The sequence below is a fragment of the Poeciliopsis prolifica genome, unplaced genomic scaffold, assembly GCF_027474105.1.
Source record: "Poeciliopsis prolifica strain line A6 unplaced genomic scaffold, Auburn_PproV2 SCAFFOLD072, whole genome shotgun sequence".
Classification (NCBI taxonomy): domain Eukaryota; kingdom Metazoa; phylum Chordata; class Actinopteri; order Cyprinodontiformes; family Poeciliidae; genus Poeciliopsis; species Poeciliopsis prolifica.
The window spans coordinates 465,180-492,102 of record NW_026562447.1 but is presented as its reverse complement, the minus strand read 5'-3'; the positions used below and the strand labels follow the sequence as shown (position 1 = coordinate 492,102).

The following is a 26,923-nucleotide window of genomic DNA, read 5'->3' as shown; positions in this document are numbered from 1 at the left end:
TGTTTCAGGTAACTCTCACTATGTCTGGACAGCATGGTAAGAGACAGATAATCTGTGAAAAATATGCATGTCAAGGTTAGCCGATCAAATTTACGAGCTGAGCAGGCTCAAACTTGAAAATTTTACAAATGGAAAAGGTGCCTACTGAAAGGATAAATGAGCTATTTTTAGAAGCAGACTTTAAAAGAAGAGGAAGGCATTTTAAGCTGTATGAGCATCCCCCTAACCATCAGTTCTTAACAGAATGCTTTTTGTTTAAAGAGAGAAAAAAAGAGAGACATGGGGTCTTTGTACGATCCTCAGCATGCCATGTAATCGGGATAAAGGTGAAGCTGAGCTCAGAGCCTCAACTCCCCCGAAAAGACATGATCTTTGACCCCTGGCATGGCCTCTGAACTGATGTGTACAAAGATCAGCTAACCTTCTGGTATTAGCATCAGTCCTTTCTGTAGTTTCATACTTTCTCTAAAAGTGCCGTGGCATGTTTGGGACTCTTTATTATTTAAATTTAAATTAGACACATTTACAAGGAGCAGTTTGGAAAAGCAAATTAACTCTGATAATTATCTTTTTTAGAAAGATATAAATAGTCATCGTTCAAGAATTCTCACAAGCAGTTGCACTTATAAGGACTTCAACGCTGTTGCTTCTACAACACTCCAACATTAGTGAGGCTCATCTGCAAAATGGCTGAAGATAAAATCCAAGAAAACAAAACTGCTTGACACAATCTTAGTTTGTGTTTGCAAAGCAGCCAATGCATTTATTTTCTTTGGAACTGATTGGATCTGGTCCAAAGAACAGACTGTAGTCGTTAACTTCTACCTCAGTCCTAAGAAAGTTTCCATTATAAAAAAACCTAAGTTAAAAAAGACAGTTTCCACTGTGCATATTAATGCAGATTAAGATATATTAATACTTGATTAATATATCTTAAAATAGCAGTTTTAGAGTTTTAAGAAGGGATCTCAATCGTCTGCAGATTTCAGCTACTTGCTGTGGACTGTAATTTCCAAACATCGTAAACACCAGGGGTACAATGTCTACAAAATATTACTGACAATTGATTATTTTTATGATTAGTAGATTAGTTTGTTCAAAAACAAACTAACCTGCCTTAGAATTTGAAAATCAAGATCTGTTTAAAACTGGAAATAATTGCAGGAATGAAATAACAATAACATGAAAAGTAGTAAAGCCTTTTAACTTTACTCATATCCCTAAGCAACATTTACTAGCTTCCAGTAAATCCCCCACATGTTCAGTCCTTGTTTTAAGCTAAAGTGAGTTCATCATTAAGGATGCTGGTCATCAATGTGCTCCAGCTTTCCTTTTCCAACATTAATGTCCCTCACTGAGAACCTGGCAAAATGCCCCTTCACTGGCGCCAGAGGTTCTGTAGTATTAGCAGCCTTCCCCCACAATCCGCTGCAACATAACAGCAATCCAACTGCCAATTAGAAACAGGGCAGAGGGCCAGATGAAAGAGCGCCACCTTAAGCACTGCAGAGAGTTGCCACTTCACAGGAAAAAAGAGAAGCAATCAGAAAGGAGTCGAGAATGAGATTGAAAGAGGCAATGAGAGAGCAGGAGGAGCAGCTCGAGGGGTCCCGCTTTTTATTCCCCTCACTCTCCCACATCCATTACCTGCATCCGGGGCCAGCCGTGCCCTGGCGCAGCCCTGGCAGCAGATTCAAGGATTCCTAATGCGGAACTGACAGCCGGAGAGAGGCGAGTCACTCTCATCCGCGGGAAATGACAGTGTCAGTTATGATATAAGTATTTAATCCTATACTGCACAGCCAGTGATCTTATTAAGGGGAATAATGCAACTTATACGGTTAAAGCTGGATTAATAGGTCTGCGCTTGCAAAGCGCAATATTAACATAAAGGGATTTTGAAATTGGGTTCATCTCCTGACATGGATTGAGGAAGTCGGGACTGTAGCCTGTGCAGGAGAGGGGAGACCGTGCATGTAGCTGTGTGCAGCGCGGCTCCTGCTGTGTACTCCCAGCACTTCCATATGAAGAAAGTCTACAATTCCAGCTGCAAAAGTAGACTGGCTACATATTTATGAGCTGGGTTTTTCCTTTTATCATATTTTAATATAATTTTTTTATATAAATAGACTCATCAGAGTGTGTTTGTGAGCTACAGGAGTTACAGTTTGACTGCTTGGTTAAAAGAAAGGCTTTCTAGGTTGTTACTCGCAACTTTCTTGTTCTTCAGCCGTGACCCCCACCGCTATTCAAACATAACAAGTGAGGTCAAGCGGCAAACGGTTCAATCACAGCACTGTCACACTCCGACCTCCATCCCCCCGAGGAGGAGGGTTCATCATTCCACCATATACCACCTTCAGGGGCTTCATTACAGCAGTTCATAGAACCTTAAATGGTTAAACAAACACTCTGCAGCACAAGGGGCAATTAACTCCTTGACGTCTTGGTGGAACAGACCTGCTCTCGTTCACAGATTTCTCTTGTGTGCTGCTTCTGACTGCTCAAGGAAACCTTTTGTACCAGTGTAACATGTCGAGAATCTGTAAAAAGAATATGTCATCATCCTCAAAAATCAAACCTTTGTTCAATCAGTGAACGCAAAACACAGCCTTCAATATAGAGATTGTTTCTACTGCGGGAGGAAAACCACGTTTTTACTGTCAGTGTGATGTTTAAAAAGAAACCAAGACGAAGAACAAAGCTGTACAAACAGTTTTGCAGAAGGAAACTGTTTAATCTACTGAGGCAAGTAGGCTCTTCATTTAGAGTGCTACAAAATACCATCAATTTACTCCTTCCCAATTCCATACGTTAGCAGCTGTAATTGCTTATTTTCAGCAGAACAAAAGGAGTCATCTGCCACAGAATGTGAACTCATACCTGACTTAGAGATGAATTGTTGAATTGGTGAGAGTGAACTGACCTGAAGCCAACCTCAGTAGATAATAGGAAACACTGAACATATTCAAGCAAAGCTGCTCTGCTTCCAACTTATGAGCCGTAAACTTTTAATTGATAACTGACCCCGTGCCAATAGAAATGAAGACCACAAGTCTAAAAGTTCCACAAATTAAAACTCATTTCGATAAATGACCACAATCAGTGTGAGTCGAGACTTATTTTGTGTTCAATACCTGACAGCCGTCCACCACTTGCTGACCTCTGTTGTAGAGAAATATGATTTTTACTGTTAGCAAAGGGCACTAAATATGCTACTTGCCACTACAGGATCCTATAAATGGTTTTATGGTCACTGATTGCATGATGGCTATTATGAGAGTTGTTAATGAATCTTAAAAATATCTTGAAGTTTGCTAAAACTGGAATCGGCAAGAAAAAGTTTTATAAAAACCAGGGATTGGATATCAACCACGTATCTTTTATCAGCACATCTGATGAAGAAAGCAGACGTAAACGTGTAAAATTTTTATAAAGTTAAAGTTAAACTATGCAATCTTTTTCTAACTTCTGACCATCTGCCCAACAGATCCTTCCCCTTTTCCCTTCATTCATTTTAGATTCTTCTTTTATTTCCTCTCTGTTTTCCCATGGTTACTGCATCCAGTCCTCTACCAGTTTGCAGGTCTATTCAGTACATAACACAAAAGCAGCAAGCCAGTCCTCTGTGGACCAGAGGAAAGCATGCCTTAAAAAAAATACTGAAAAAAAAGAACTATCCCGCTCTCTCTCTCTATGGTGATTGAATTTCTTAACATCTTTTCAAAAAGCGCTTAAATGCCTGGAGGCGAGAGGAAGAAACAAGCTAATGGTGGATGGGGAGCACTGAACAAATTTCAGAGCCCTTTCCTGCTCGCGTTTGAGGTTGAAAGCGAGCTCTTGCCTTTCAAGTTTCAAAGTCCTCCTTCCTCCCGCAGTGTCACTGAAGGATTTGAAAAGAAGGTAATTGTGCTCACTGCCGTCCTGATCAGAGCACACGCCCCAGCTCTAGTATTTCAGCAGCTTTCTTTGCCACTATAATGGTACCTTGTACTTCATTCCTGTATTCTTTCTCCCTTACGATTCTTTCTCCTTTCCCTCTAACGCTCCACACATGCACTCTCTGTTGCTCTCGCTCACTTGGTTTCTATCTCTCTTTCACCCCCAGCAGGCCACTCATTAAACCCTAAAACCCAGGTTTCTCCACTCCCCCACCCATTCTGCAGTCTCTATTGTAAGATTCTGTTTCAAATACCTTTCGAGAAAACTCAATGTATTGCCTCTAATGGGGGGGAGTATGAAAGAGTGTGTGGGTGCAATGACAAAATGAAATTTTGAAAGAGATAATGAGATATGGAGTGGGGCCAATGCCTCAAAGAGTTGGGCTCCAGGATAAGAGGGGCTAAAGTTAAGAGTTTCCAGCCAATTTAGACAAATCAAAAGTGAAACCAAACCCCATCCCCGTTGTTTTGAAGGAATCTTCTAGAGGCAAAGGTTAAGAAGAAGGATTGTTTCTAAACATCCTCCACATGACAATCTGTCCTTAACTCTCCAGCCTCCGCCTTGCCTTCCAGTCTAGGACTTTAATTTTTCAAGGGTTTACAAAAGGGCCATTGCATCTTACAATCTCCCCAAAACCCTTTCTCAGGGACAAAACCAGACAAAAACAGAGTTTCACCTTCTGTCTTTTGAAAGTACTATGCCACAAACTGGTTTTGGCTAAGGGAGCTCATTGGGAATCGATCAAAAGTGAAACAAACCCTCAACTTTGTTGTTTTGAAGGAATTGTCCACAGACACAGAATAAAAAGAAGAACTTCTCTTCCACATCTTCCATGTGATAGTCTATCCTTAACTCTAAAGTATCCCACCAATGTCTAAAACTTTTATTTTTCAGAGGACTACAAGGGGCCACTGCAAGCTACAGTCACTCCAAGCGTCTTTCTCTGGGACAAAGAGACATAATCGGAGTTCCACCTTCTAACTTCTGAAAACATGTTTTGGCTAAAGGATCACATGGAGAAAGAGGTGGAGGATATACAGTGAAATCACAAAACACTTCTTCAAAGCTCTTCTCCTCCTGTGCAATAATCTCTTGCTCCTTTTTCTTCCTTTCTCTTGCAAATCAACTCCAGGGAAAGACTCAAGACTCCCCCAATCAACAATGAGAGGGGGAAGAAAAATTCCAGCAGCTGGCTAGAGTTTAATAAGAGCACCTCTCCAAGCGGCTTAGGCTTTACGTACCTGATTCACCGGCTCTGGCAGGGCCGCTAAAGACAGAGGGAATCATTCACGATTAGTGCGGGCTGATAGAAGAGGGACTGTACCAAAACAACAACAGCCAGCAAGATTGGGGATTAGAGCAATTGTGTGAGGTTTTTCCTGATCAACTCCTCGGACGATTAGTTCAGTATTACAAGTCGGTTACTGCCGTTTTTACAACAGGTATGCATTTTGTGGAGGTTAGAGTACTGACGGTGCTTCTTGTAACTCCCTAAAAAGAGTGACTTCCAAGCACCTCCTTGAAAAAACAGTAACTTAAACTATCATCATAATAGTTATGATATCCAAAGACAGCACAGCAAAAAACACAAAATCCTATTATCTTTTTAGACTTGAAATAAGATAAAACTAACTTACAAGTATCTTTTTAGCAAGACACTAAGCTCCTGTATCTTTCTGAAAAGTTTCTTATAAGTTAGTTTTGCCATATTTCAAGTGTTCTAAGAAATGGATCCAAATACTTGGTAAGAGTTTGGGTTTTTGCAGTGAGGGCAGCTGTTACCGTAATCATCTTTAAAAATGTTTTGGAGAACTTTATCTAACTTTGAACTGATGTCTGACTCCATCCGTGGGTTTGTACCCATCAATGCATGAGTGATGTTCGGCAAAATTGTAGAGAGAATTAAATCAGGTCCCTCTTCTGGTTAGTAGTCTTTTGTAAGCTACTGATTTCCCGCACAGCATTCACAAATGCCCTCCTCAATATTCATCTAGGCAAATTTGATGATTCCCACATCTCAATTTGGCTCTCAGTACCCCCCATCCCCCAACCCCTTTACTCTACAACCCACCATCCTGTTCTCTGTGCCGCCGGGGGTCTTCGGGGACGCACCCAGAGCTCAGCATCTCACAGTACCAGTCTCCAACCCCTGGGGCGGGGGAAGGGCTAAATCAAAGCCTGCTTGACTCCTTCCTTCTTTCCCTTCACTCACCTCAAATCAACCTCACAGCGGGGTTGTGTCTTTCCCAAGCCTCCGCCTGCTCCCTCACTGCCCTTCATTCACCCATTAGGGGCACAGGCCCACCATAGAGCGGCCTGAAACCCCACGACCATTTCATCAGGGCCACATTGTGAGGGAGCAATGAGCATTGCAGTGAGAGGGCTGATAGCCTCGACTTAAAAATGTGCCCTGATGCATTTCTTTCTTCTTTTTTTTTTTTGACCTCTAATAGTTACAGCTTTTAAGGTTTTGCTACTCAAAGGGCATCTTGGCCTGCATTCTTTGACAAATCAAATGCTAAGAGATGCATTTGATCAAAGCTTTAGAGAGGAAGATGCCATTTAGAGCTCCAGTCGACTGCATTAGCTGTTCTGTGGCAAGCCAGCTGTCTAAACTCGTCGATCACTTATATTGTCCACCATAACAATGTGACATTATTCTTTTGCAAGGGCAGAGTGATATCGACAATAGTGGGTCTTTTTAGGGTCATTCCGGACAGTGCGCCCATGACACCACAGTGGGCCAGTTTCCTTTTGGATCTCAGCACTGGAATCCCGCTTCTGCAACCAAAGTGATGCGAACCAAGTCTGTGGCACTCAGATTAGGAAGGCCTCGCCAAGAGAAATGAATTTCCAGCCAAGGCAAAGGGATCCAGAGCCAGCAGTGAGGCCTGACAAGAAAAAATTATTCTACTCATCAAATGTGGTGCAAAACATAGTGGACTTTCCATCTGTCAGTGTGAAAGGATGCAACCTTTAAAAAGTTACAAATATCAATCTGAATATTCTGGTAAAACAGGAACATGAGTTTGTGCGACTATTCTGATAAAATATACATTCATTTAACAGCTTTTTCTTGCAGCCAACTGAGACACAAATTCTCCCATTAGGATAGTTTGCCTACACTTAGTTGGAGCTGGATAATTAGACACTTCAAAGATACCTGCCCACTATCCCAGAGGGGGCAGGAATCACCGCCCCTCGGCCCGTTTAAAAGCATGTTAATTCGTATCTGAGGCTAGCAGGCTAATTTAACTTTTGACATTTGATATCTGAGGAATGAGAGGGATCAGCCATTTAGCTGGAACAGGATTACCCTCGCAAGCACCCTCTCCCTCCTCCTTTTCCCTCCCCATCAACCCTAAACTCCCACCACCCCCCAACACTCCCAACCAGTCAGGCCGGATTCATTAATTTTCCTGCTGCTAAGCACTTTATCAATGACTGGTGAATTTGAAGTAGACTCTCCCTCTCTCTGTCTCAGCCTTCCACGGTGATTAAGTCTGTGGATATTCAGATGTGTCCAAGCAACTTATTGCCTGCCCTGTTACTGCTGATTGCGTCTCATACCTGTTAGTGAAGTTTCATAAACTGTGGTTAAAGTTTGAGAAACTAATTAGAAAGTTATTATAGTAATTCTTTGAACGGTGTTTAAATCTAAAATATTGTCTCAGTCTATGTAAAGCTGGTAGAGTGATATAGCTCGGATAAATTCATATTTGATGTTTTGCAAGGTTTATAAGAGTAAATCCATACTGATTCCCCTTCGTATGCTATACAAATCATACTGTCCCTTACAAGCCTGCATAACTTTTGAACTTTTGCAAAGTTTAACTACACTCCCAAAGTTTATTGTATTTTAGTGTTGGACATCTACAGAATAAAATCTTAGGCCTTCTTTCTTTCAAAAATAGCTTACTATCAGTCAGATTTACTGAGACTGTGAACATGTCTGAACGTAACTTAAGTTTTATTGCAGATTGTCAATTGGATTAGTTTCTGACTTTGACTAGGCCATTCTTACATTAATATGCTTTGACATAAATCATTTCATAGCAGTACATTTCAAGTGTTTGTCCTGGTAGAATATGAATCTCTACCCTTTTTTTATCAGTATTGCTACATTCAGAAATGTTCTGCATGGTGCAGAAAAAGACCATTGCACCTTCTTCCACACTTTTTCTGAGCTCATAAATGACTTTTAGTGAACTGCATACTGGACTTCCAGTGTCTTTCTTTAACAGGAGCTTTTCTTCTCACCGCTGTTTCACAGATGCTAAATTTTTGGAGTGCCTGACTAAATAAGTTTAGTCTCTTTTGAGCACTACGTTCTAATAATCAATCACAAAAGTCCAGATAAAACTAAAATGAAAACTGCTCATAAAATTACAAAATGTGGAATAGTTAAAGGTCACCAATACCTTTGCAAGGTACTCTATTTTAGCACATCCATGATCTTTGACATATTACAGGTAGTGAGCTTTGGGAGTCACCTCACTCCTATAAATCTACTTTGGTCTCAGCTTAATGCCTCCTGCTGAATGTCTACATTACAGGTTGAATCGGGGGCTGCACATGAGTGTGACGGATCTGGGTTAAACGAACAGCATGCCCGGCGGCTTTGATGTTGCAGCTGGTAACACTTACAGTTTTTAACCCGTCACATTTGGACATAAGGCCTTTTTACCAGAGAGCATGACAATTGGAATTCCAAACTACAAGCCAAATGCTATAAAAATAACAGGACGTAACTGACTCCTCCGTTCTCTTCCCACAGCGAGGGGTTGTTCTAGACATATATTAGGTTACTTAGCAGTGTGGGGGTTTTTTTAAGCCTCTGGTGATATTTGAAATAAACGTATTAGTCCCACAATAACACAAAGTCATTGAAACCTCTAGTAAACCTCACAGTGAACCTTTTTTTAATCTACCAGTCGCTTGTGCTCAAAAAAATCTACACATGACACTTGCAGGAATTGTGACATCAAAGGAGTTTGCTTTCTAAATAGGATTTAGTTAAAGTCACTCCCCCTTAAAATTGCATGCTAAACATAGAGCACTTCATTACTGTGTTTGCAGCCAGCAGGGAAATTTCTGATTTAGCTGCTAAGTTGTAGAAAAAGGCTAGAGGTTGAAAATAAGTCAAATAACATAAAAAAGTGTTAAATAAAGACCCTATGAAAGAATTTAAGTGAGAGTTGTGTATCTGGAATTTTTTATTGCACTAATAGGCAGAACAAATGTTTTATAAATAACTTAAATCTAACAATACATTTTTTATAGATAGATAATTATCATGCCAAGCAAAATCTTTTTGTTTTAACAGGTTATGGTGAGAAGAGGGTGTGGGAAAAGCTTTGAACAGACATAAAATTCTTTCTCTTCAATCATCATTACAGAAGATGAGCAAAAGCCTTAAATTGTCTGTAAAGTCATGCATGATTCACAGGAGCACCAGGGCATAAAATATCCAATCACTGATCTTAAAATCCTGTTTCTCACACCACTGCACTTTAAAAACTCCCAGAAAAGTTTCCAGCATTTCAAGTGAAACACCACTGAGAAATTCATCTTTATTGCACCAAAAACAAGATTGAGCACAAAAATCGATGATCACTTATTATTAGTATATTTTTATTTCTGACAAGTTCAGTGATACCGTCAGAAGTTAAAGAGAGAATCTTGTTTTTAAAAAGAGCCTCCTAAATAGTAAAATTAAATGACACATTTTGTTTTATTTTATACACTTTCCAGACTACTCTTAACACTTCGCTCTTAATAAAAAGTGTTTTTGCAACTGTTTTCCTTGCAACTAACTTTCCGTTTCTCAAAGAATACATTTTGAAATGAGAAATGTAGCATGTTTTTGCAAGTCTTACTTTGAAAACAATTGTTTAGTAATTATTCTGTCGTCAGTGTATTAGCAAACACATCCCTGTTGCAACAAAATAAATATAAAATAATGGATATGACAGCATTTCAAAAATATTTTCACATTTTATAGTAATTCCAACTTTTATTTAATCAAAGGTTGTCAAAACTACATTGACTCATAATGGCTATGAAACCTTCATTTAAAAAATGAAGGTTTTAAAAACAATGCAATTCATCATCAACACTACTCCTTCCCTTTTGAAGTTTCGGTTCATTTTAAGGACAAGCCACAAACAGTGGCAGGGTTTTCTCTGATAATATGTATAACTAGGCCACATTCCCTTTCCACCACCTGTTACTACAAGCTGTCAGGCAGCTGTACATAAGTGCTGAATGAGAGGAATTCCCCAAAATCTCGACCCTGATTTAAAAGGTCAAAATCGACCGCTGGGAAACTTTCAGGAAGATCATGACTTAGTTACCAGAAAATCGCATTTCATCAGTCTTGATATAGACTGATTCAGCCTCCAACAACATAATCTACCTAGCTGGACTTAATAAGACAACTCAACAACATCTGAATTATCACCTTTAAAGGTTCTCCGATGAATCATCTGAAGCCAAACAGAAAACTGTGGATACTTCCCATGTCGACAATGACATTGAAATTTACATCCAGGAGTCTTAAGCTATTGAACAATTTCTGTAAGTTTTTTGTGAAAAAAACTTACAGATGATCAAAACTTCTCAAAAGTACCAAGTGGATATAAAACCAGCCTCCCTGTGAATAATATGACACAATTTTTGTCATGTGACAACGTCAATGAGAGTCCATTTTGAAGAATTAAGGCTCTTCTATACTTCACGCGAAGCGGACCAGTCAAAGTGCGATCACACACCTTTTACACACGTCACAGACCACCAGGGGACACATATTGATCCTTGATGCTTTTTTTTCTTAAATATGTGAAATAACCAGTTAAAATCTTCATCTAATATGAAAGTTTGCTTGACGATGTGAGATATTTAAGTGTGACAAAAAAGCAAAAAGAGCAGAGTTGAGGCAAAGATGTTTTCACACATCTCTAAAGGTTTAACAGTCAACATTATGGCAGTTCATATAACTTTCTACTAGCAGGATTATTAGCTCCATCTACTTTCAAATATTTTTATTTGCATCATGTGTTTTGTTTTCACATCTTTGTTTTCTATTTTAACTTTGTAAAACTATTGCACTTTATGAATGTTATCAGGCTGTGTGTATCTCATACAATCCCATAGTTTCATGATAAATACCTGTTAAGTTCGATGTCATAACCTTTTCATTCGGCTCTTTTATTTGTCATACCTCGTGTTTCAACACTCCCCTCTATTTCTGTCCCTCCTCGGTAATAAGCTCCTCTCATATGTGACCCCTCCTGTCAATCTCACCAAAGGAATCCGGCTTTCCATCACTGACTTCAGCAAAAGTTATTTATTTTCTTAATCTTGGATTGAGCTCAGATCGGGTGTAGAAACACTAATCATAATATAGAGCTAAAAAGAATAAGTGCTGAGTTGGGATTCACCTGTTGTCTCCCACTTCTCTATACTTCCTACGACTATTTTGCCTCATCACATCCCATTTTTACTTTTATTCATTCCTTTTAAGTCACTCTGGATCCATGTTCACACTCCTGGTTCTCTTAGGCCTTCTCCCAGTTCCCATGTATTTCCCAAATCTCCTCAATCTCCTTCCATCTCCCCCCCTTATTCGTCTCCCTCAAATTCCCTGCCCTATCTGCTTCCACTACCTCCCTACATCTTTACCTCTCCCTCCCCTTTGAGCCGCAGTGGGACTGTTGGACTCACGCAGCTCCACGCTGAGCTGCTCCAGAGCCAAGCCAGAACAAAGAGCCCATTGAGCCGAAGAGAGACATATAATGTGAGCCGCCTCTGACTGCGCTGAAGATGAAGTCATGAGGTCGCCCAACAGTTAATAACACCGGTCCATCCTGCAGCTGCGACGAGTGCGCGAGTCATGGAAAGTAGGAGGAAAGGAACACATCTACATGCATGATGGAGTTTTTGCAGCCTGTAATGCTTGTGTACATATCTGGGAGCATGCGGATGGATAAAAAGCTTTTAGGAGCGTAATGAGATACTCCATAATGCTCAAAAATGCTCTCAATCATTTTTTAAATACCACAGTGGAAAAACAAAACCGTAGGAGAATTGCACTTCTTGTTCTGACTTCACTCCAGCTGCGATTAAAAAAATTCTCACCCCCCTCTTCCTCCTCCTCCTCTCCCTCTTTTTCTCTCTTCCTCATTGGAGCCTGTCTGGCGCGAAGTCTGACATGAGACACATCTCCTCGGCTCCGGAGCTGTCGCTGCAAGGCCCCACTTTCCGAACATCATTAGACTCGCAGCTCCAGGTGAGATCAGTAAAACGCAGAAAGACGCGCGGGTGTAATTGTGCAAAAGCAAGCATGTGGAAAGATTTGGTCCAAGCGCTAATCTCAGCGCCGCTGAGTGGCCTCGGCCCATTAAAATGCCTTTACAAGACCACTTGCTCGTGGAAAGGCCTCCTGGCAAAGTTGTCCTCGGGTCGGGAGGGGATGGAGAGGGAAAATAATGAAAGACAACTATGCAATTAACATTAGAAGGACTTGCTCAAGTTTAGACTGCACAACCCCCGTGCTGTAAGCAACAGACAATTGTTTCCCCACGAGTGGAGCTTTTCTTTGCTGCACATCTGAGTTCAATTCTCCACATGCCCTCGCTCTGAAAATCAATTCTTCCTCCTCCTTCTCCTTCTCCTCAGTTCTTTTCCTCCAGCTTGAAGCACAGACCAGGGTGAGGGGATTACACTGTCCCTCCCCAGATCTGAGCGAGACAACAAATGGTTCTTATCAACGGACAACGCTCTGCTCCGCCATCGAAGAAAGAGGGCAGGGAAAACTGGCCAAGGATGTGTTTCTGGGCTCCATCTGCCAAGCCCTGGCAGCACTTTTTCACACTTAAAGCCCGAGCTATTTACAAAAGCCCTGGGAGAATACGAGCACCGCAGCAGAGGGTGGAAAGAGGTGGAAGAGAGGAGAGAGTTGCTCCTTCTCAACCTCTGCTTCTAATCAATCACCAGAAATCACTGCCGTGGTTTATGGCCTTTGATCCTGGCTCCTCTTTCACACTGCGAGGGAGAGAGTTGTGAGGGGAAAAGGGAGAGGGAACAGAGGGAGCGGTGAGCAGGGTGAGAGTGAAGGCCCGCGGGGGCTGTGGAGGTCAGGGGAGAGAGATTAAGGGGCATAGGGCCTTTTGCTCCTTCAAATATGAAAGCATGTCTTGTTTTAATCTGGTTGGTTTGACCTGAAACATACAGCCTCCTTCAGGTGAAAAACCCATTTTAAAATTAACGCTGAATTATTTAGACAAACATGACATTTTGCTGTTAATGCTGAATATTCCACTGACAATATAATTTGCAAATGAACCACATTTTCCTCACTAATGATTTTTGTTTGTATCTCCACATTTCTCCTTCAATCTCCTTGACCTTTAGGTTCTTGGTCACTGAAATCATGCCAGAGTTTTAACATATGGGACTTTTAAAGCTTTCCAAGAGTTGCATCCAAACAGTTTTTTGGGTTTTTTTTAGCTCCTATCTTGTGAATACTCATATTGCGATGATAATTGTGATTAGAACTTTCAGGCAGTTTCTGTCTTAAATTTAGAATCTAATCATTTCAATATATCTGGATTTTTTTTTTGTAGTTTCCACAAATGTGCTTTACTAAGGATCATATTTTATCCTCTGTTTCTTTTGTGTTTCACATTTCTGTAACTTTTTAAAAACAACACTACTTCTACCAAAGAGCAGATAGTCTGTTATTGTTTGCTTGTTAATGTTTTTGTTTATTTGATTCTTAAAATCTTGTGTAATCTAAGGCAGGCCATCACCAGTCAGAGGAAAAATAAAGTATGTCTTTACAACTGATTTATTTCTCATCAGTAAATGTCACCAACTCCATAAAAGCAGCATATTTTGTGGTTTGCTGCTCTGAAGGATACATTTTTGTTTTAACACCAGCTTGGAAAGACATCTTCAATGACCTCAAAGAAAGAATCAAATGTCACCAGGTATTTTGTTGATGCCTGAACACTAGGGGGCGCCTCATTAAATGCCTGATGCTGCTTATTAAAGAGTATTGACACTAAATAAACAGCATGCAGCACTTATAACAAAGTTTATTACATCTTTGGTAACATTGGAAAGCTTGTCATTAATGACCACAATGGCTCTCCATAACGTTGCACTCATGGAATTACAGAGGAGTTTGTGGTGAAAAGGAGTCAAATTTGGGGCCATCTGTTTGACAGCTGAAGTCTGGTCTAAACTGGGTCATCAATATGACAATGACTCCAAACACATCAGCAAATATACAACAGGAAAATAATAAAGATGTTGTAGCAGCATAGTACAAAGCTAAATAGAAAATATGACAACTGATGAACAACTTTAAAATATTTTATTTTCACTTTGGATCAACTATGGCGACAAATTATACGTCATAAAGAAAACTTATATTGAGATATCTCTGTTTATATGTGATAAATGTTCTTCAATTCAAAAAGCAAAACAAGAAAAGATCTCGGGGAATTTATTGTTGCTTCATCCTCTAACTCCATTTATCTGAGAACTCCACTAGCACTAAGAAGCAGAGGGCAATTGAAGACAACAGGGAGGATGGCGAGAAAAAGACAACAAAATGAATCCTCCAGGCAGGATCAGGACACTCCTGCTTTGTCCCCCCTCGAGGGAGGGAAGCTACTGATGCCTGTCAACAAATGGACAGGATGGTAGAATAATCAACTGCTGTTTCCCTGCTCTATTGGTTTACGGGTTTATGGGGTCTCTGGTCACCCCTGAGCCCCTCTGATGGCACCAGGATGCAGCAGAACAGCAGATTTTGCAGGAGCAGGACGTTAGATTAAATAGATGGTCTATCAGCTGATGTGTAGCTCAGAAGATGGTTGTAGCATTTGACCCTAGAGAGGGTCAAATGTGTTTCAACCCTCAAGCATTTTTTGTTACTTAGACTGTCTTTAAAATCTACCCCAAGTTACTCTGAGGAGTTATTAGCAAAGTGAAAATAACTCTGAGTGTCTTTAATTTCAACCTTTGACATACATAAATCAGCTCTCTATTAGTATCACAGAATGACAACTGCGCTAGAAAAACAAGCTAAGATAACATCAATTCATCCATTGTCTCGTGCTTATCTGAGGTGTTACTCAAAGGGATGTAAGGATTTCCCTGCTTGACCAAACAACAACACAGTCCTGGGTCATTCTGGGGACTCTAAAGGAGTTGGATATAACATATCCAGAGAGTTTATCCAGAGAGTTCTGGTTCTACCCAGTTTTCCCCTCCTCCCAAGAAGGTCTACTCTGAGTCCTCCCTAGTTAATGGAGTTCTTTGACTTCTAAAGCAGAAACTGGCCTTACAGAGGAAGGTCATGTCACCGGGTTGTATCGTCACCATGACAGACCAAAGCACCGTCCACAATGCTCCAGGCAAGATCCTTTCCTGTCTTTCACTTGTAAACAAGATGCTTGACCCCCACCACTTCAGACTCCTCACCTAACCTGTGGGGAGGAGTCCACCTTTTCTCTAGCTGAGAACTTTAGACTTAGTGTACCTGACTCTTCAATGCCAACAGATCCAGAACCTTTGGACAATAAGATCAATTCATGAACACTAACAGGGGTGTTGACAAGAGGGAGCCCTGGAGGAGTTCAACCTAAATTAGGAATGTGGATACAACTAACCCAAGCTAAGACAACATTGATCCATCCACTTAATCCTTGTAAGTCTGCATGGAGGCTGGTGTTTATCTTTCACTGCCTGCTAAGAAAATGTGAATTTTAAACCCATATTTGACTAAAACTTTTGACTTAATATACAAAGTATATACAGTTTCAGATACTGTTCATCAAATAATATCATTGAGTAGCATGGTTTAAACAAACCATGCACAAGATAAATTTTCTTGAAAACTAAACAACATACAAACAAATGTATTTTTCTCAATCCGATGTCATTGTTGCAATATATTTCCAGTCTCTGTAGTGTTTGTAGGACTGAGTGAAAGATAAAAATGGGTATTGTGTTTGGTATTTTTGAAGTTTCATTTAGTTCTGAAGCCAGACATGTCCTACAACAAGTAGGCTGAGCAGCTAAGCAATAAAGAGCAAATGTCCAATTCCACCACAGCTAAGCTTTGGCGGCATCTCCACAGTCTGCAGAAGTCTTCAGGCAAGTGGCTTATGTGCATCTTCCAGCGGTGAAGGGAGCAAAGGGGGCCCCGGCAGGCAGATCTGGGCAGGCGGAAGGGCGCCAGACATGAGAGGCTAGGCAGGGCTGTAGTTGAGCTGGCCAGCTGAGGCTCCCCCTCCGCCCTGCGTGGCAGTGAGGCTAAGCTAATCCTGCGCCTCAGGCCCCCGAGAGGTGGCTCTGCCAAAGTCTGTCTCCCTGCTGCTGCAGGAAATTGCCTTCAGTGCAGAGGTCCATGAAATGGCCATGGCTTCTCAGTGAAGTTTGTGTGAATGTGGGGATTTTACAAACCATACTCTAACAGGTAGCCTCTGCTATACAACCCTTTGCAAAGGAATTCAAACTCTTTGTACTTTTTCATATTTTGCCATGTTTCAATTTCATTCCCCAATGTATTTATTGCCATTTCATGTGTGGTGTCCCTGCCATAGATTCCAGATTTGAGTTAGGTCTAGACTTTAAATAAACCCTATTAAACCATTCCATTGAAGCAAGCTCTGTATGTATGTGCTGCAAATCTCAAGTGTAGGCCTTCATATTTGCAGGACAGTATCTTTCAAGGAATGGAGTCAGGCACCGCTGGTTTGGGCTCATTGTCCTGCTGGAAGGTGAACCTTCACCCCAGTCTGATGTATTTTGTAGCCTCTAGAAAAGTGGTCTCAAACTGTATTCTTCAAGGGCCAGAGACCTGCAACTTTTAGATGTGTCCCTTTTCTTACCAACTTGAATCAAATGGCTAAACAGCCTCAGCTAAACACCAAGAACTAATTTTATAGCCAGGTGTGCTGAACCGCAGAGACATCTAAAAGTTGCAGAACTCGAAGGTCTTTCTTCTCATGAACTCCGATCCCTGTCTCCGTTGAAGAGAGACATGGCACCAACACGTATCATTTTGCATCATTTTATTGCTTAAACTCTACTCTTCCTTGGTACATCATAAAAAATAAAACTCATTAAAATATATGGCTCTAACATGGAGATTAATACTAGGAAGACCAATGTATATATCTCTACATAGTTTGTATTAGAACAGAGATAGTCATGTTGCGGTGAAGAAATATGTGGTGCACGCCATAAACAGGTATGTTGACTATAAAAGCCTGTTTTCCTGTGTAGGGTTTAGTGTCAGGCCCTATAACACCTCCACTACTGGACTGTTTGACCCATAAGGCCAGGCGGCGTTCCCAAGAGGTCTTTTATCCATCCATCAGTTCTCTCTCATTACCCCCAAGAGGCATAGTAGAGTAACATGAGGGGGGTCTCCCTCTCTGGTCCCCCATAAAATAAATAAGGACCAAAAACAAATGACAGTAGTTTAAGGCAAAATTCATAAAGCAACCAACAACTTTTGTATTTACGGTAAGTAAATTTAAAAAATGCAGCAAAATTTGAAAGTTTTAGTTCTATTTTTTAAAGTAAGGAGGGTCAGCAGCTACTAAAAGGTGGAAAACAGAGGTGAAGAGGGAGGAGGAAGGAGGAGATGAGGCAGGACATAGTGCAGAAACAGTTGATTATGAGTCCCATCAAGTGATCAATGATTTCATTAATAAGACGGATCATGGGGCCGTCATCGCATTGACACGGGCTGAGGGATGATCTGCACCCGATGCTTCATTTGCACTCCCCCTCGACCCTCTTCGTTCCCTCCCTCCCTGTTCTTTCAATGTGGCCAACGTCAAGGGAACGCCAAGGGGAAAAAAAAAAAAAAAGAGGGGGTGAGGGGAGCGGAGAGGGGGAAGTTCGTCATGAGAGAGGGAAGGAAGGGGAGGGAGGGAATGGATGAGAGGGGAGAGAGGAAGGAGGAAGAAAAGTGAAAATCCATTTTGAAACCCATTTTCAATTAGGGGTCCACAAGCTGTTATCACAGGTGTCCCAGAATGGGGGCCCGTAAGTGAAAATGTCTCCTATCCGTTTCTGAAATGAAACCTTATCTGGGAGGCACAAAGATGGCGGGGACAGCGTATCTGTAAATTACTTTCCATCCCCGCTGTTAACGGGAACTTTATTTCTGTCAGATGACATTCCCCTCTATTTACTGTTGATCATTTAAATGGCTGCCTAAAAAGACGGTGGGTCCTCACTCTTCCTCTATCTAACCCTCTGCCCCTCCCCTCTGTGTACCTCTTCTCCCCTCTTTGAAGAGATTTTTTTTTTTTTTTTTACAATGTATTCATGTGCTTATTTTACTCCTTAAAACGCTTTAGCCGTGCTATGTATTGGCCCAGGGATTTCTCTGGTCACATAAGGCTATGACAAAATGGCCTTTAGAGCTCCACTTGATTGCATTTGAGACTTTTACTCTTGCTCTTTTTAAACAAAAAAATATTTAGACCATTTTAATGATTATTTTTGTCTGCCGTTCATTCAAGCTGCAATACAGTGAGAGAGTGGAACTTTCAGCAGATAACAGGAAGGTTGAGGAGGGATGGTAGATTTTCTTAAACTTATGTCTGTTATGTACTTTGGTGGACTGGAAATGTGGGCAACCATTTGAAAATCTCTGGTGATATGATCCAGACGGAATCCTGCTTAAGTAATGAAAGTTATGCTAACAGTGCTGAGTGTGGTCACTCATTGCACTAATTGCACTAGCTATGCTAAGTGCTGGCATAATTTCCTACATTAAAGTTTAAAATTTAATGACAGTACAATCATTTTGTCCTTGTTTTTAAATATTGGTGAAACCCATGATGACACATGTTGTAGTGGTACAGCAAGTATCTGATGCACAGCCCTTAAGAAGAGTAGTTTATGGTTTTATTCCTGACCTATGAACTTTTCCTGCATGGTTTCTTCCACTTTTTTCTTAAATTTTTTCCTGTTGATTACTAACAGCTAAAATGTCTCAAATACCTCTTACAGAAAATTGCAATTGTTTCAAAATGCTATCAGTGGGTTATTGTTATGAAACAAATACTTATTGCTGCAACTTTAACATCATAACATTGGATGTAAAGGGTATGTTGCTGAAACAAGTCCCTGACAGTTTTCTACAAAATTTGCAAATGATCAAATCTTAGCACTACTTTTTAAAGCCACAAATCATCCCCCAATGACAGAATTTATTCTGCCAAGGAACAGAACTGAACAAAGAATTAGTGGACTTTGTGGTCTACCTGCCTGCTGAATGATGAGAACTCTAGGGGAGAGCAACCCCTCCTAAAGAGGCCCAATCACAGCACTGTGGCCCGGTCGGCTCTTTTGAGCTGTCAGTAGAAAAGGAGGAGGGGGGCACGAAGAGATGAATGGCACCCAGGATGAAGCCACCATTTACCCAACCATGTGGGAACTCTGTTTCAGGACTCAATGATTACTCAACCTGGACAAAGCTGAGTTAAAGAAAACAGGGAAAAGCACCAAAAATATCTGATCCAAGAAAAGTAATATCTGCTGGAGCGAAATTCCAAATACCAATCTACAAATCCCTCCCTCCAGCTGCTTTTTTCACAGTTATTTTCCACATTTTGCAACTTCTTGTACTGCTGGGCACACCACAGGAGCTTCTGCTTGGCTAAGATCAGGGAGGAAACGCAAAGTAGTCACAGGGGTTCCACAGATGCTCACAATTACCTTTTGTTTGGATGGAGGCAGCAGGGCAGGGGGCTGTGAGGGTTAAAGTTGAGGCCAGTGTAGGGTTACACCTGATAAGAGGTTAAGAGTTCTGGGGGGTGAATTTGGGAATGTGCTGTAATTATATGCACACAAAAAAAGTGTAAGCAATATTATGATTCTGTAACAGACATTAAGATTTTAAAAATGGACCATTTTCTGCTAATGAGTCCTCCCCTTCTCAAGAGTATTAGGAAACTACTGCAGACTTAAGGAATAAGACACTCTACAGCAGGCTCCCCTTGCTAGGTTTTCAAGACAAAACATGTGTCGTTATGTGCCGTAATTACAAGGACATTACTAAGAAAAATCCGCTATCACATATCCAAATTGCAGCCATGCTTTTTCCACAACTAACTTTTCTTCCATGCTGCCCCGTTAATGAATAAAACTGTGTCGGCCATCTGGGAGTGGGTAAGAATGAACGCGTTCCCAGGATGTTTCAGGATGCATTACCTTACCCACTTCCTGTGATAAGTCCCATCTGGAGGCAAAGTCGCAGCAACTTATTTACTCTTTCCCGGATTGTTTGTTTCCCCCTCTCACACATCCATTGGGCGATGGCGGTGAGTCAGAAAGCACTCCGTCAAGCCTTCAGTTCCAACTCCTGCAGCATGTTCTCCATATCCAAAAACCTTCCAAATCCTCTCTCGACTAATGAGCACAGCTGCAGCTTAGGATGTGGTGATCTCAACCCTGATTTTGTTATGACTTTGGCTTGATCCTCCAAGGCTTTCCACAAAAATTGCTATTTAATACTTCTCTTTCCAGCCAAAGATTTGAAAATGAAAGGCTGAATGACGACAGGCTTAATGAAGCTCTGCGCCCTTTTAATGGCATGTGTTGAAGACTACACTGTACAAACATGCCAAAGCTGCTACCAAAGAATGTTGTACAAGAACCGTAATGACACAGAACAAAGGCGTCGATGAATTTGCACAAGAATTAACCTTTGAATCATGTTTTTGTGTTGGTGTTCATTACATAATGAGAACACAGATGGCACATTGTTCAAACGCACTGATTCAATTATGGTGACCTGATAAAGCCAAAACTCAAATATAAAATTTAAATTTCCCAAAAGTAGCTTGAAGTGTTCATTTCACAAAAGAAAATATTTTGGAGCAAAGCTCTTCTGCGCTTAACTCCATGTTTTTTTTCTGTAAAAGAGCTTTTCCTGCTTACTACTAATTTAGTTTTTTACTTAGCAGCAGCTAAATAAAAAGCTATTGCTGACATTCAATATGGGCCCATTGGATGTCTTTCCTTTTCACTACCTTTTTCACTCTGTTGTCCTTTTCTGTTTATCGGTGTCTTTTTAACGCATAGCGCCATCATCAGAGCTATTGTTTCTATAAACCTCCTGTTCTTCACTCGCTTGTCTTTCCCAAAGGAAGTACTATTCACCAATTGCTTCTGTGTTTAGTCATGTCACCTTCCTGAAAACTGCTATCACCAGAACCATTGCTGACATGCACTCTGCTTTAGCCAGTTCTGGCCTAATAGTTGTTTAGGAAGTTTGTACTGCCACTCTATGTTCATTTGAGCGGCTTACTGGTATGTATGCAATTTTCCACTATGTATAATCCACAAAAGAAGCAGCTTCTTTTGTGGATTAAAACCCAAAACATCAATTAACCACTGGTCTACATGAACCGTAGAGTTTCAATATGAAGTCAGAAGCAAGACATACCATTTGACGTGGTACTGGAGGCCACCGCCTTCTCGCTGATGTCAGTGCGTGCCGATGAGCCCTTCGTAGCCACAATGGTCTCCACCCTCTTCTTCTTCTCAGCTGCTGAACTGGCCTGTGACTGGGTTTCCATGGCAATTGCTCATTCCTCAGGACCTCATGGAGACGGTGGAACTAGAGAAGAAGAAGAAGTTAGAGTAATGAGGTGAACGAAACGAGATGAATTAGTGCTAATTCTCCTTAAAAGCGTCTTTCAGCCATGCACACCCTCTGGCTTCTTAGTTTGGTTTGCCGTCAGTCTTTCTTCTAAGTATGCCATGTGTCAGTCATTTCCATCCACCTAAAAAGGCAAATTTAATTAGGTTGACATATAGAATATAGATATGATTTCCCCATCCTAAAAGCTAAAGGTATTTCTTATAATAAAACCAATAGCAGCAGACCATTCTCGGCATGTGCTTCATGTTGACATGATTCCTCAACCTGTAACTATTTCTCACCCTGTTTAAAGGAGCAGTTTTTAAATGTAATTTAAAATCTTTACATTTTCGATCAGTATTATTTACAATAACCGTTAAATTTCTAAGTACTAAAGATATGAAAGTATGCAGAGAGAAGGATCTTTGACCATTTCCATCTGTCTGGATCTTCGAGAATCCTGGGTTCTGATTGATTTCTCTTGGTATTGTGGATCACATACAAGGCCATTAGTCCTCAACGCAGCCATCCAGCGTTTCATTTCCGACGCTGGACATTGCTGCATGTTTCTCCTGATTTCCTGTCTGAATGCTTCAAACAAAGCCTGTTGAGTCTTTGGAAATATATTTTCCCTCGCAATCCTCCTCAAAGCGCATAGTGGGAAAATGAACTGAGCTCACCATCCTGTCTTGACAATTTCTACTCTGACTGAAGGAATGACTGAGTTTAGAAGATCTATTTATGAAAAATACACACTGGCCTTATTTGAACGGCATTTCTTTTTTAAGAGTAGTAAAAAAAAGACCACAGTTTTGTGTCATGAATATAATCCAAGAAAGCAGAAATTCATGGATTAACAATTGACAGTTAGCTTAGCCATTGCATTTCCATGCCAGTTCACTTGATGCTCATCTCTCTTCAGTGATCTGTCTGGGATTTAACCCATTCAATTCAATTTGTCTAGTTGAATTTCAACAGGACATATCAGCAAACAAAAGAAGGAGTTTTGGAAGTGCACTCTGGCTGTTGTTTTAGTAATGGCAGAAGAAAAAGTGAACGGAGCCGTTCAGTCTGTGTTGGCCACGCTTCCAAATGCTAAATTAACATTAACAACCGTCGAAGTTCACATTACACACGACAGCCAAAAAAAAAGCAACTGGGTAAAATTTAAAATGTCAGTAGATGTCAACAGTCGAGTGTTGACATGAAGCAAAGTTACAAGAAGGAAGGGGTTGGTTTTTTACCAAAATTTTGCAGGACAGGTTGCAACTAATTAATTACATACAACAAATACGTTGCAACATGGGTTTATTACCTCCCCTGAATAAATGTTCTCAAATTAGTGTGTTTGTTTTAAATGTTCAGTTTTAGAGTTTACAAACCAATCAAAATCTGAACTAAATATATTGAGTAATGCTGTTTTCAGTTGCATTTTCTGAGAGATCTGCCACATTTTCTCTGACACAAAGTAAATTGTTTTAAACTGTAGTTAATGAAATTTCACTCAAACTAAAATGCTAAGTGCACACAATGTTTCACTTAACCATAAGCTGACAGACTCTGATCTGCTTCAGGACCAAACCTGGTCAAATATCCAAACATCATCTCGTCTTATTTTTCAGCTGAGCTCCTGAATGTTGTTTTTTTCTTCTTTTTTTTTTAAATAAAAAACAACAGCTCAATAAAGAGAGCAAGACAGGACATCCTGACAAGGTTTTATATCTCAGAATAAACAAAAAGGCAGCTTGTGGATACACTGATAATCCCACTCCAGCGCTCTTTCCAAAGAGAGAAAGGCGAAACCTTCAGGGGATACCACAGACAGAGAAACACTCAGAGTCCTGAAAAAACAAGGCTTGTTTGAAGGCCCCGTTGGGAATATCATGGTGCCGGGCAATTTTTCTTTCAAAGAATAAAGGTGGTTCAAGTTAATACTGTCTGTGGGTTTAAGAAGGGGTTCAGCCAAAAGTCTAGCAGACATGTTGCTCAGTTCAGCACCTCAACGGCTGTCTGCAAGCTCAAATCTATCTAGGTCATGTAGGTCCTCTGATTACGGATGGTGATACAACACAACCCCTCATTTACCCAAAGTACAGGACATACGGCACAAAGTAGAGGACAGACTCCATAATTCATGGATAACAAGTGGAAATATTTAGTCTAACAAGCATTTTCTTTACAATAAAGACGGGTTAATTACCTCCCTCAACTATTTATTTGTCCTGCGTGCCATAAACATGCAAGCATTAAAAGGTAGTAAAGTTAGCTAGAATGCAAAAAGAATAGTGCTGCAGAGCCTAAAACAAGTAGGGGGCGGTGATTTCTTTCCAACTCCCAAAGGAAGGAAGGCAAAGGGGGAAGTGTTGAGGGGTAAACTTCAGACAAACACTGTGTGCTTTGTTTATTTCTTCCCAACCCCCTGAAAAACCACAGTCTGTCATCCGTTCTGACCCGAAAACAACATCTGTAAGCAATTGCTTACAAAAGAGAGAGAGGGGAAAAAAATAACACGATGCAATTACACCCCTACCAATCAAAACAGAATTAAACGAGGGCTTGTCCTCTAATCGCTCCCGCATGAATACACGTATACCAGTCGTCCCCACACTGGAGACGTTTTTTTGTCCAGCTTATGAAGATACTATCTCAGTTCACTTCTCAGTATTTTTTTTTCTTTCTTTAATTTGATGTGTGATGGGGTAATTGTTAAAACATGTGTGATGCAGGTCTGTGAACTCCTGCAACAATGTCATTAACAACAAACTTTAATGTTAAAAAAAAAAAAAAAACGTACTTGTGGGCAAAAAATGCAAACATGCATGTCTCCCAGGTGAGTGGGGGCCAGAGAGAAAAAGAAAAGTGTGGAGAATACGAGGTTCAGGATTGGGGATTGAATTGAAATGGGGGGAGTTGAGGCAAAAGCGGGGCATTCCTCTGGTCGGGCAAACATTCAGAAGTCCAAGCAACTGAAGCGTGTCTGACGGGCCTTTTGTACTCCGCAAGGCAGTCCACAGTTCCAAAGCAGCAATTAAAAGCAGGACCTTTTCACCCATAATCCCTCTGACCTGGACGCCCACACCCAATTCTGCAGATGTTCCCGTCTCTGCTTTCGTCTGTCCTGTTGCTCATTTTTATCAGTTTTCCTGGAAGTTTTACTGAAATTTACCAACGCAAAGACTCTTTCATCCAATGACCTCATTATACACTCAAAAGGGTGTTCCCTAACACTCCACATAATAACTTACGCTACACGCCATTGTTTTGTGTTTTTTTACTAGGTGACCCTTCACCTCTGACATCAAACACCATGAGCCATTTCTATTAAGTTAAAACAGACAAAAGAAAATTGGTGTCCAACTTCAGACTGGCACAGCTCATTTACAAGTAGGTATTGGACATAAATGGTGTTCCTAATACAATTAGTGACAAAGTACAACTATGCCTCATTTCCAATGAGTAGTACAGAATGGGTTTAATATGCTATTTCTCTGTTTCCATAATAAAAGAGGCCCAAACAACCAATCCATCATTCCTCTGCCCCCTTCAGTTGTCACAGGACAATGATACGTTTAGCGCAGAGCTACTGGCATAACACAACACAACCCATTGATTGAGGGACAGAAATATCACAGCTTGCGGCAAGAACAAGACGTATTAGTGTGTCGAGTTTGTTGTCGCACTTGAACGATGCAACATTATCTGTCTGGGTTTAACTTTCCCTCCAATGAAAGTCCAAGTGGCAGTGGAAACAATCTTCTGAATAGGCCAGACTATTAAATAGGGTGCTGAACGACACAGATCCGTATTGTAACAGTAAGTGAAAGCAAGGCATCAGAGAAGCACCAAAACACAAAAGTCTTCAGGGTTCAAGTTACTACTGAAGGAAGAAATGTCTAAGTCAGCTATATTGACAATCAGTAAGAAATTTAAAAATAAATTCAGAGAAAGCACAATGTGTAATATGATAGTTAAAAGGAGATTGATAACACCTGCTGTTATTCAAGCAGAAGCTTAAAAAGAAAGTGAAATGGTTGTAGATAACATTTGACAGTAAAGTTTTTCTATTTTATTCTTTTTAAAGAATCTAGTCTGAATATAAAAGATTTTGAAATCTTTCATGAAATAATTAAAGCTGGAGTCTATTTCCTCTGCTGAGTACATACCAGAACTGATGTTTGTGGTAGTAAATACTTATTGCTTAAATAAAGTCAGTTTAAAAAGTCCAGCGACTATCAATTACACAGTGTGAAGCATAGAGTATGTAAAGAAATCTTCCTGAAGGTTTTAGGACTTTTACACACAGGGCTCTTTAATGACTGTACTTGCTTCACTCTGTGCACTCAATTGTTCAATTTGGCAACAAAGAATACGACTTAACCAGACAAAATTCGGCCCCATCTATTTATCTCATGAAAAAGAGTTTAAACGACAGAACGGGCATACACAGTGGACCCCAGTATTTGGACAGTTTAGGGAACAAAGTGGGCCATGTGTAGTTCAACACCCTCTCTAAAGATGTTTGTAACTCCCTGTTTGAAAAGTTCACAAATAATTCAGAGCAATGTTATACAGAAAACATAACTCCATGAATAGGTGGGAGTCCACTGTATCTAGAAAAATCATCATGCTCATGAATCTGTGCCTTTGTAAAACTGTGTCGTACCTTGAAACCAGAAACTGGCCATCAATGTCTTTTTTTTTTTTCTTTTTTTATTAGGGTTTTTTTTTTCTTTTCATTTTTCAGAACTTGTATTTTTGGAACAATATTTTTGGGTAAACAAATTTCAAAGTTGCAAAAAAATCTTAAAACAACACCCAAGGGCGGACATCTTACGTTGAAAAAGATGATGTCATAACCACCACCTCTGATGCAAGCCTTCTTCTATTTTTAGTGCATTTCGATGCCTGCTCTACAGCATCACATAGAGGTCCGTGACAGTATATTTTTTGGGTGCATCTTCTATCCTGTGAATGAAGGCACCACTGTAAGCAAATTTATAAAGAACTTTATATAAACAACAAATACAGAGATTGCTTTGGCAAAACTGCAATTTCATGTGGACAAGGCCTTAGAGAAAAGGAAAAGAGGGTCTTTATCGTTATTTGTGTTCAACAGTAATCCTTCCACGCAGACAAGGCTGAAGATTAAACAGGTTTAAACACCACAATTTCAACTGTTCACTTAGAAGAAAAATCGTATTTTTAAGCACATTAAGCAAATCAATTTAACATAAATTATACGCCCTGGTAACAAAGGCAGAGAGTTGAAAGTCATCTGCAAATTGTAGACAT

The 26,923-nt window shown here is 40.4% G+C and overlaps 1 protein-coding gene across 3 annotated transcripts in view; it reads right to left on the bottom strand.

The window, feature by feature from the left end:
* gli3 (GLI family zinc finger 3) overlaps window positions 1-26,923 on the bottom strand; it is a 116,538-nt gene that overhangs the window by 70,510 nt on the left and 19,105 nt on the right. For all 3 annotated transcript variants that reach the window (XM_055020922.1, XM_055020924.1, XM_055020923.1), the window contains exon 2: window positions 21,434-21,607. In XM_055020922.1, coding sequence (XP_054876897.1) covers window positions 21,434-21,566 — 133 coding nt within the window. In that variant the 5' untranslated portion in view covers window positions 21,567-21,607. The remainder of the gene's footprint in view (window positions 1-21,433; window positions 21,608-26,923) is intronic.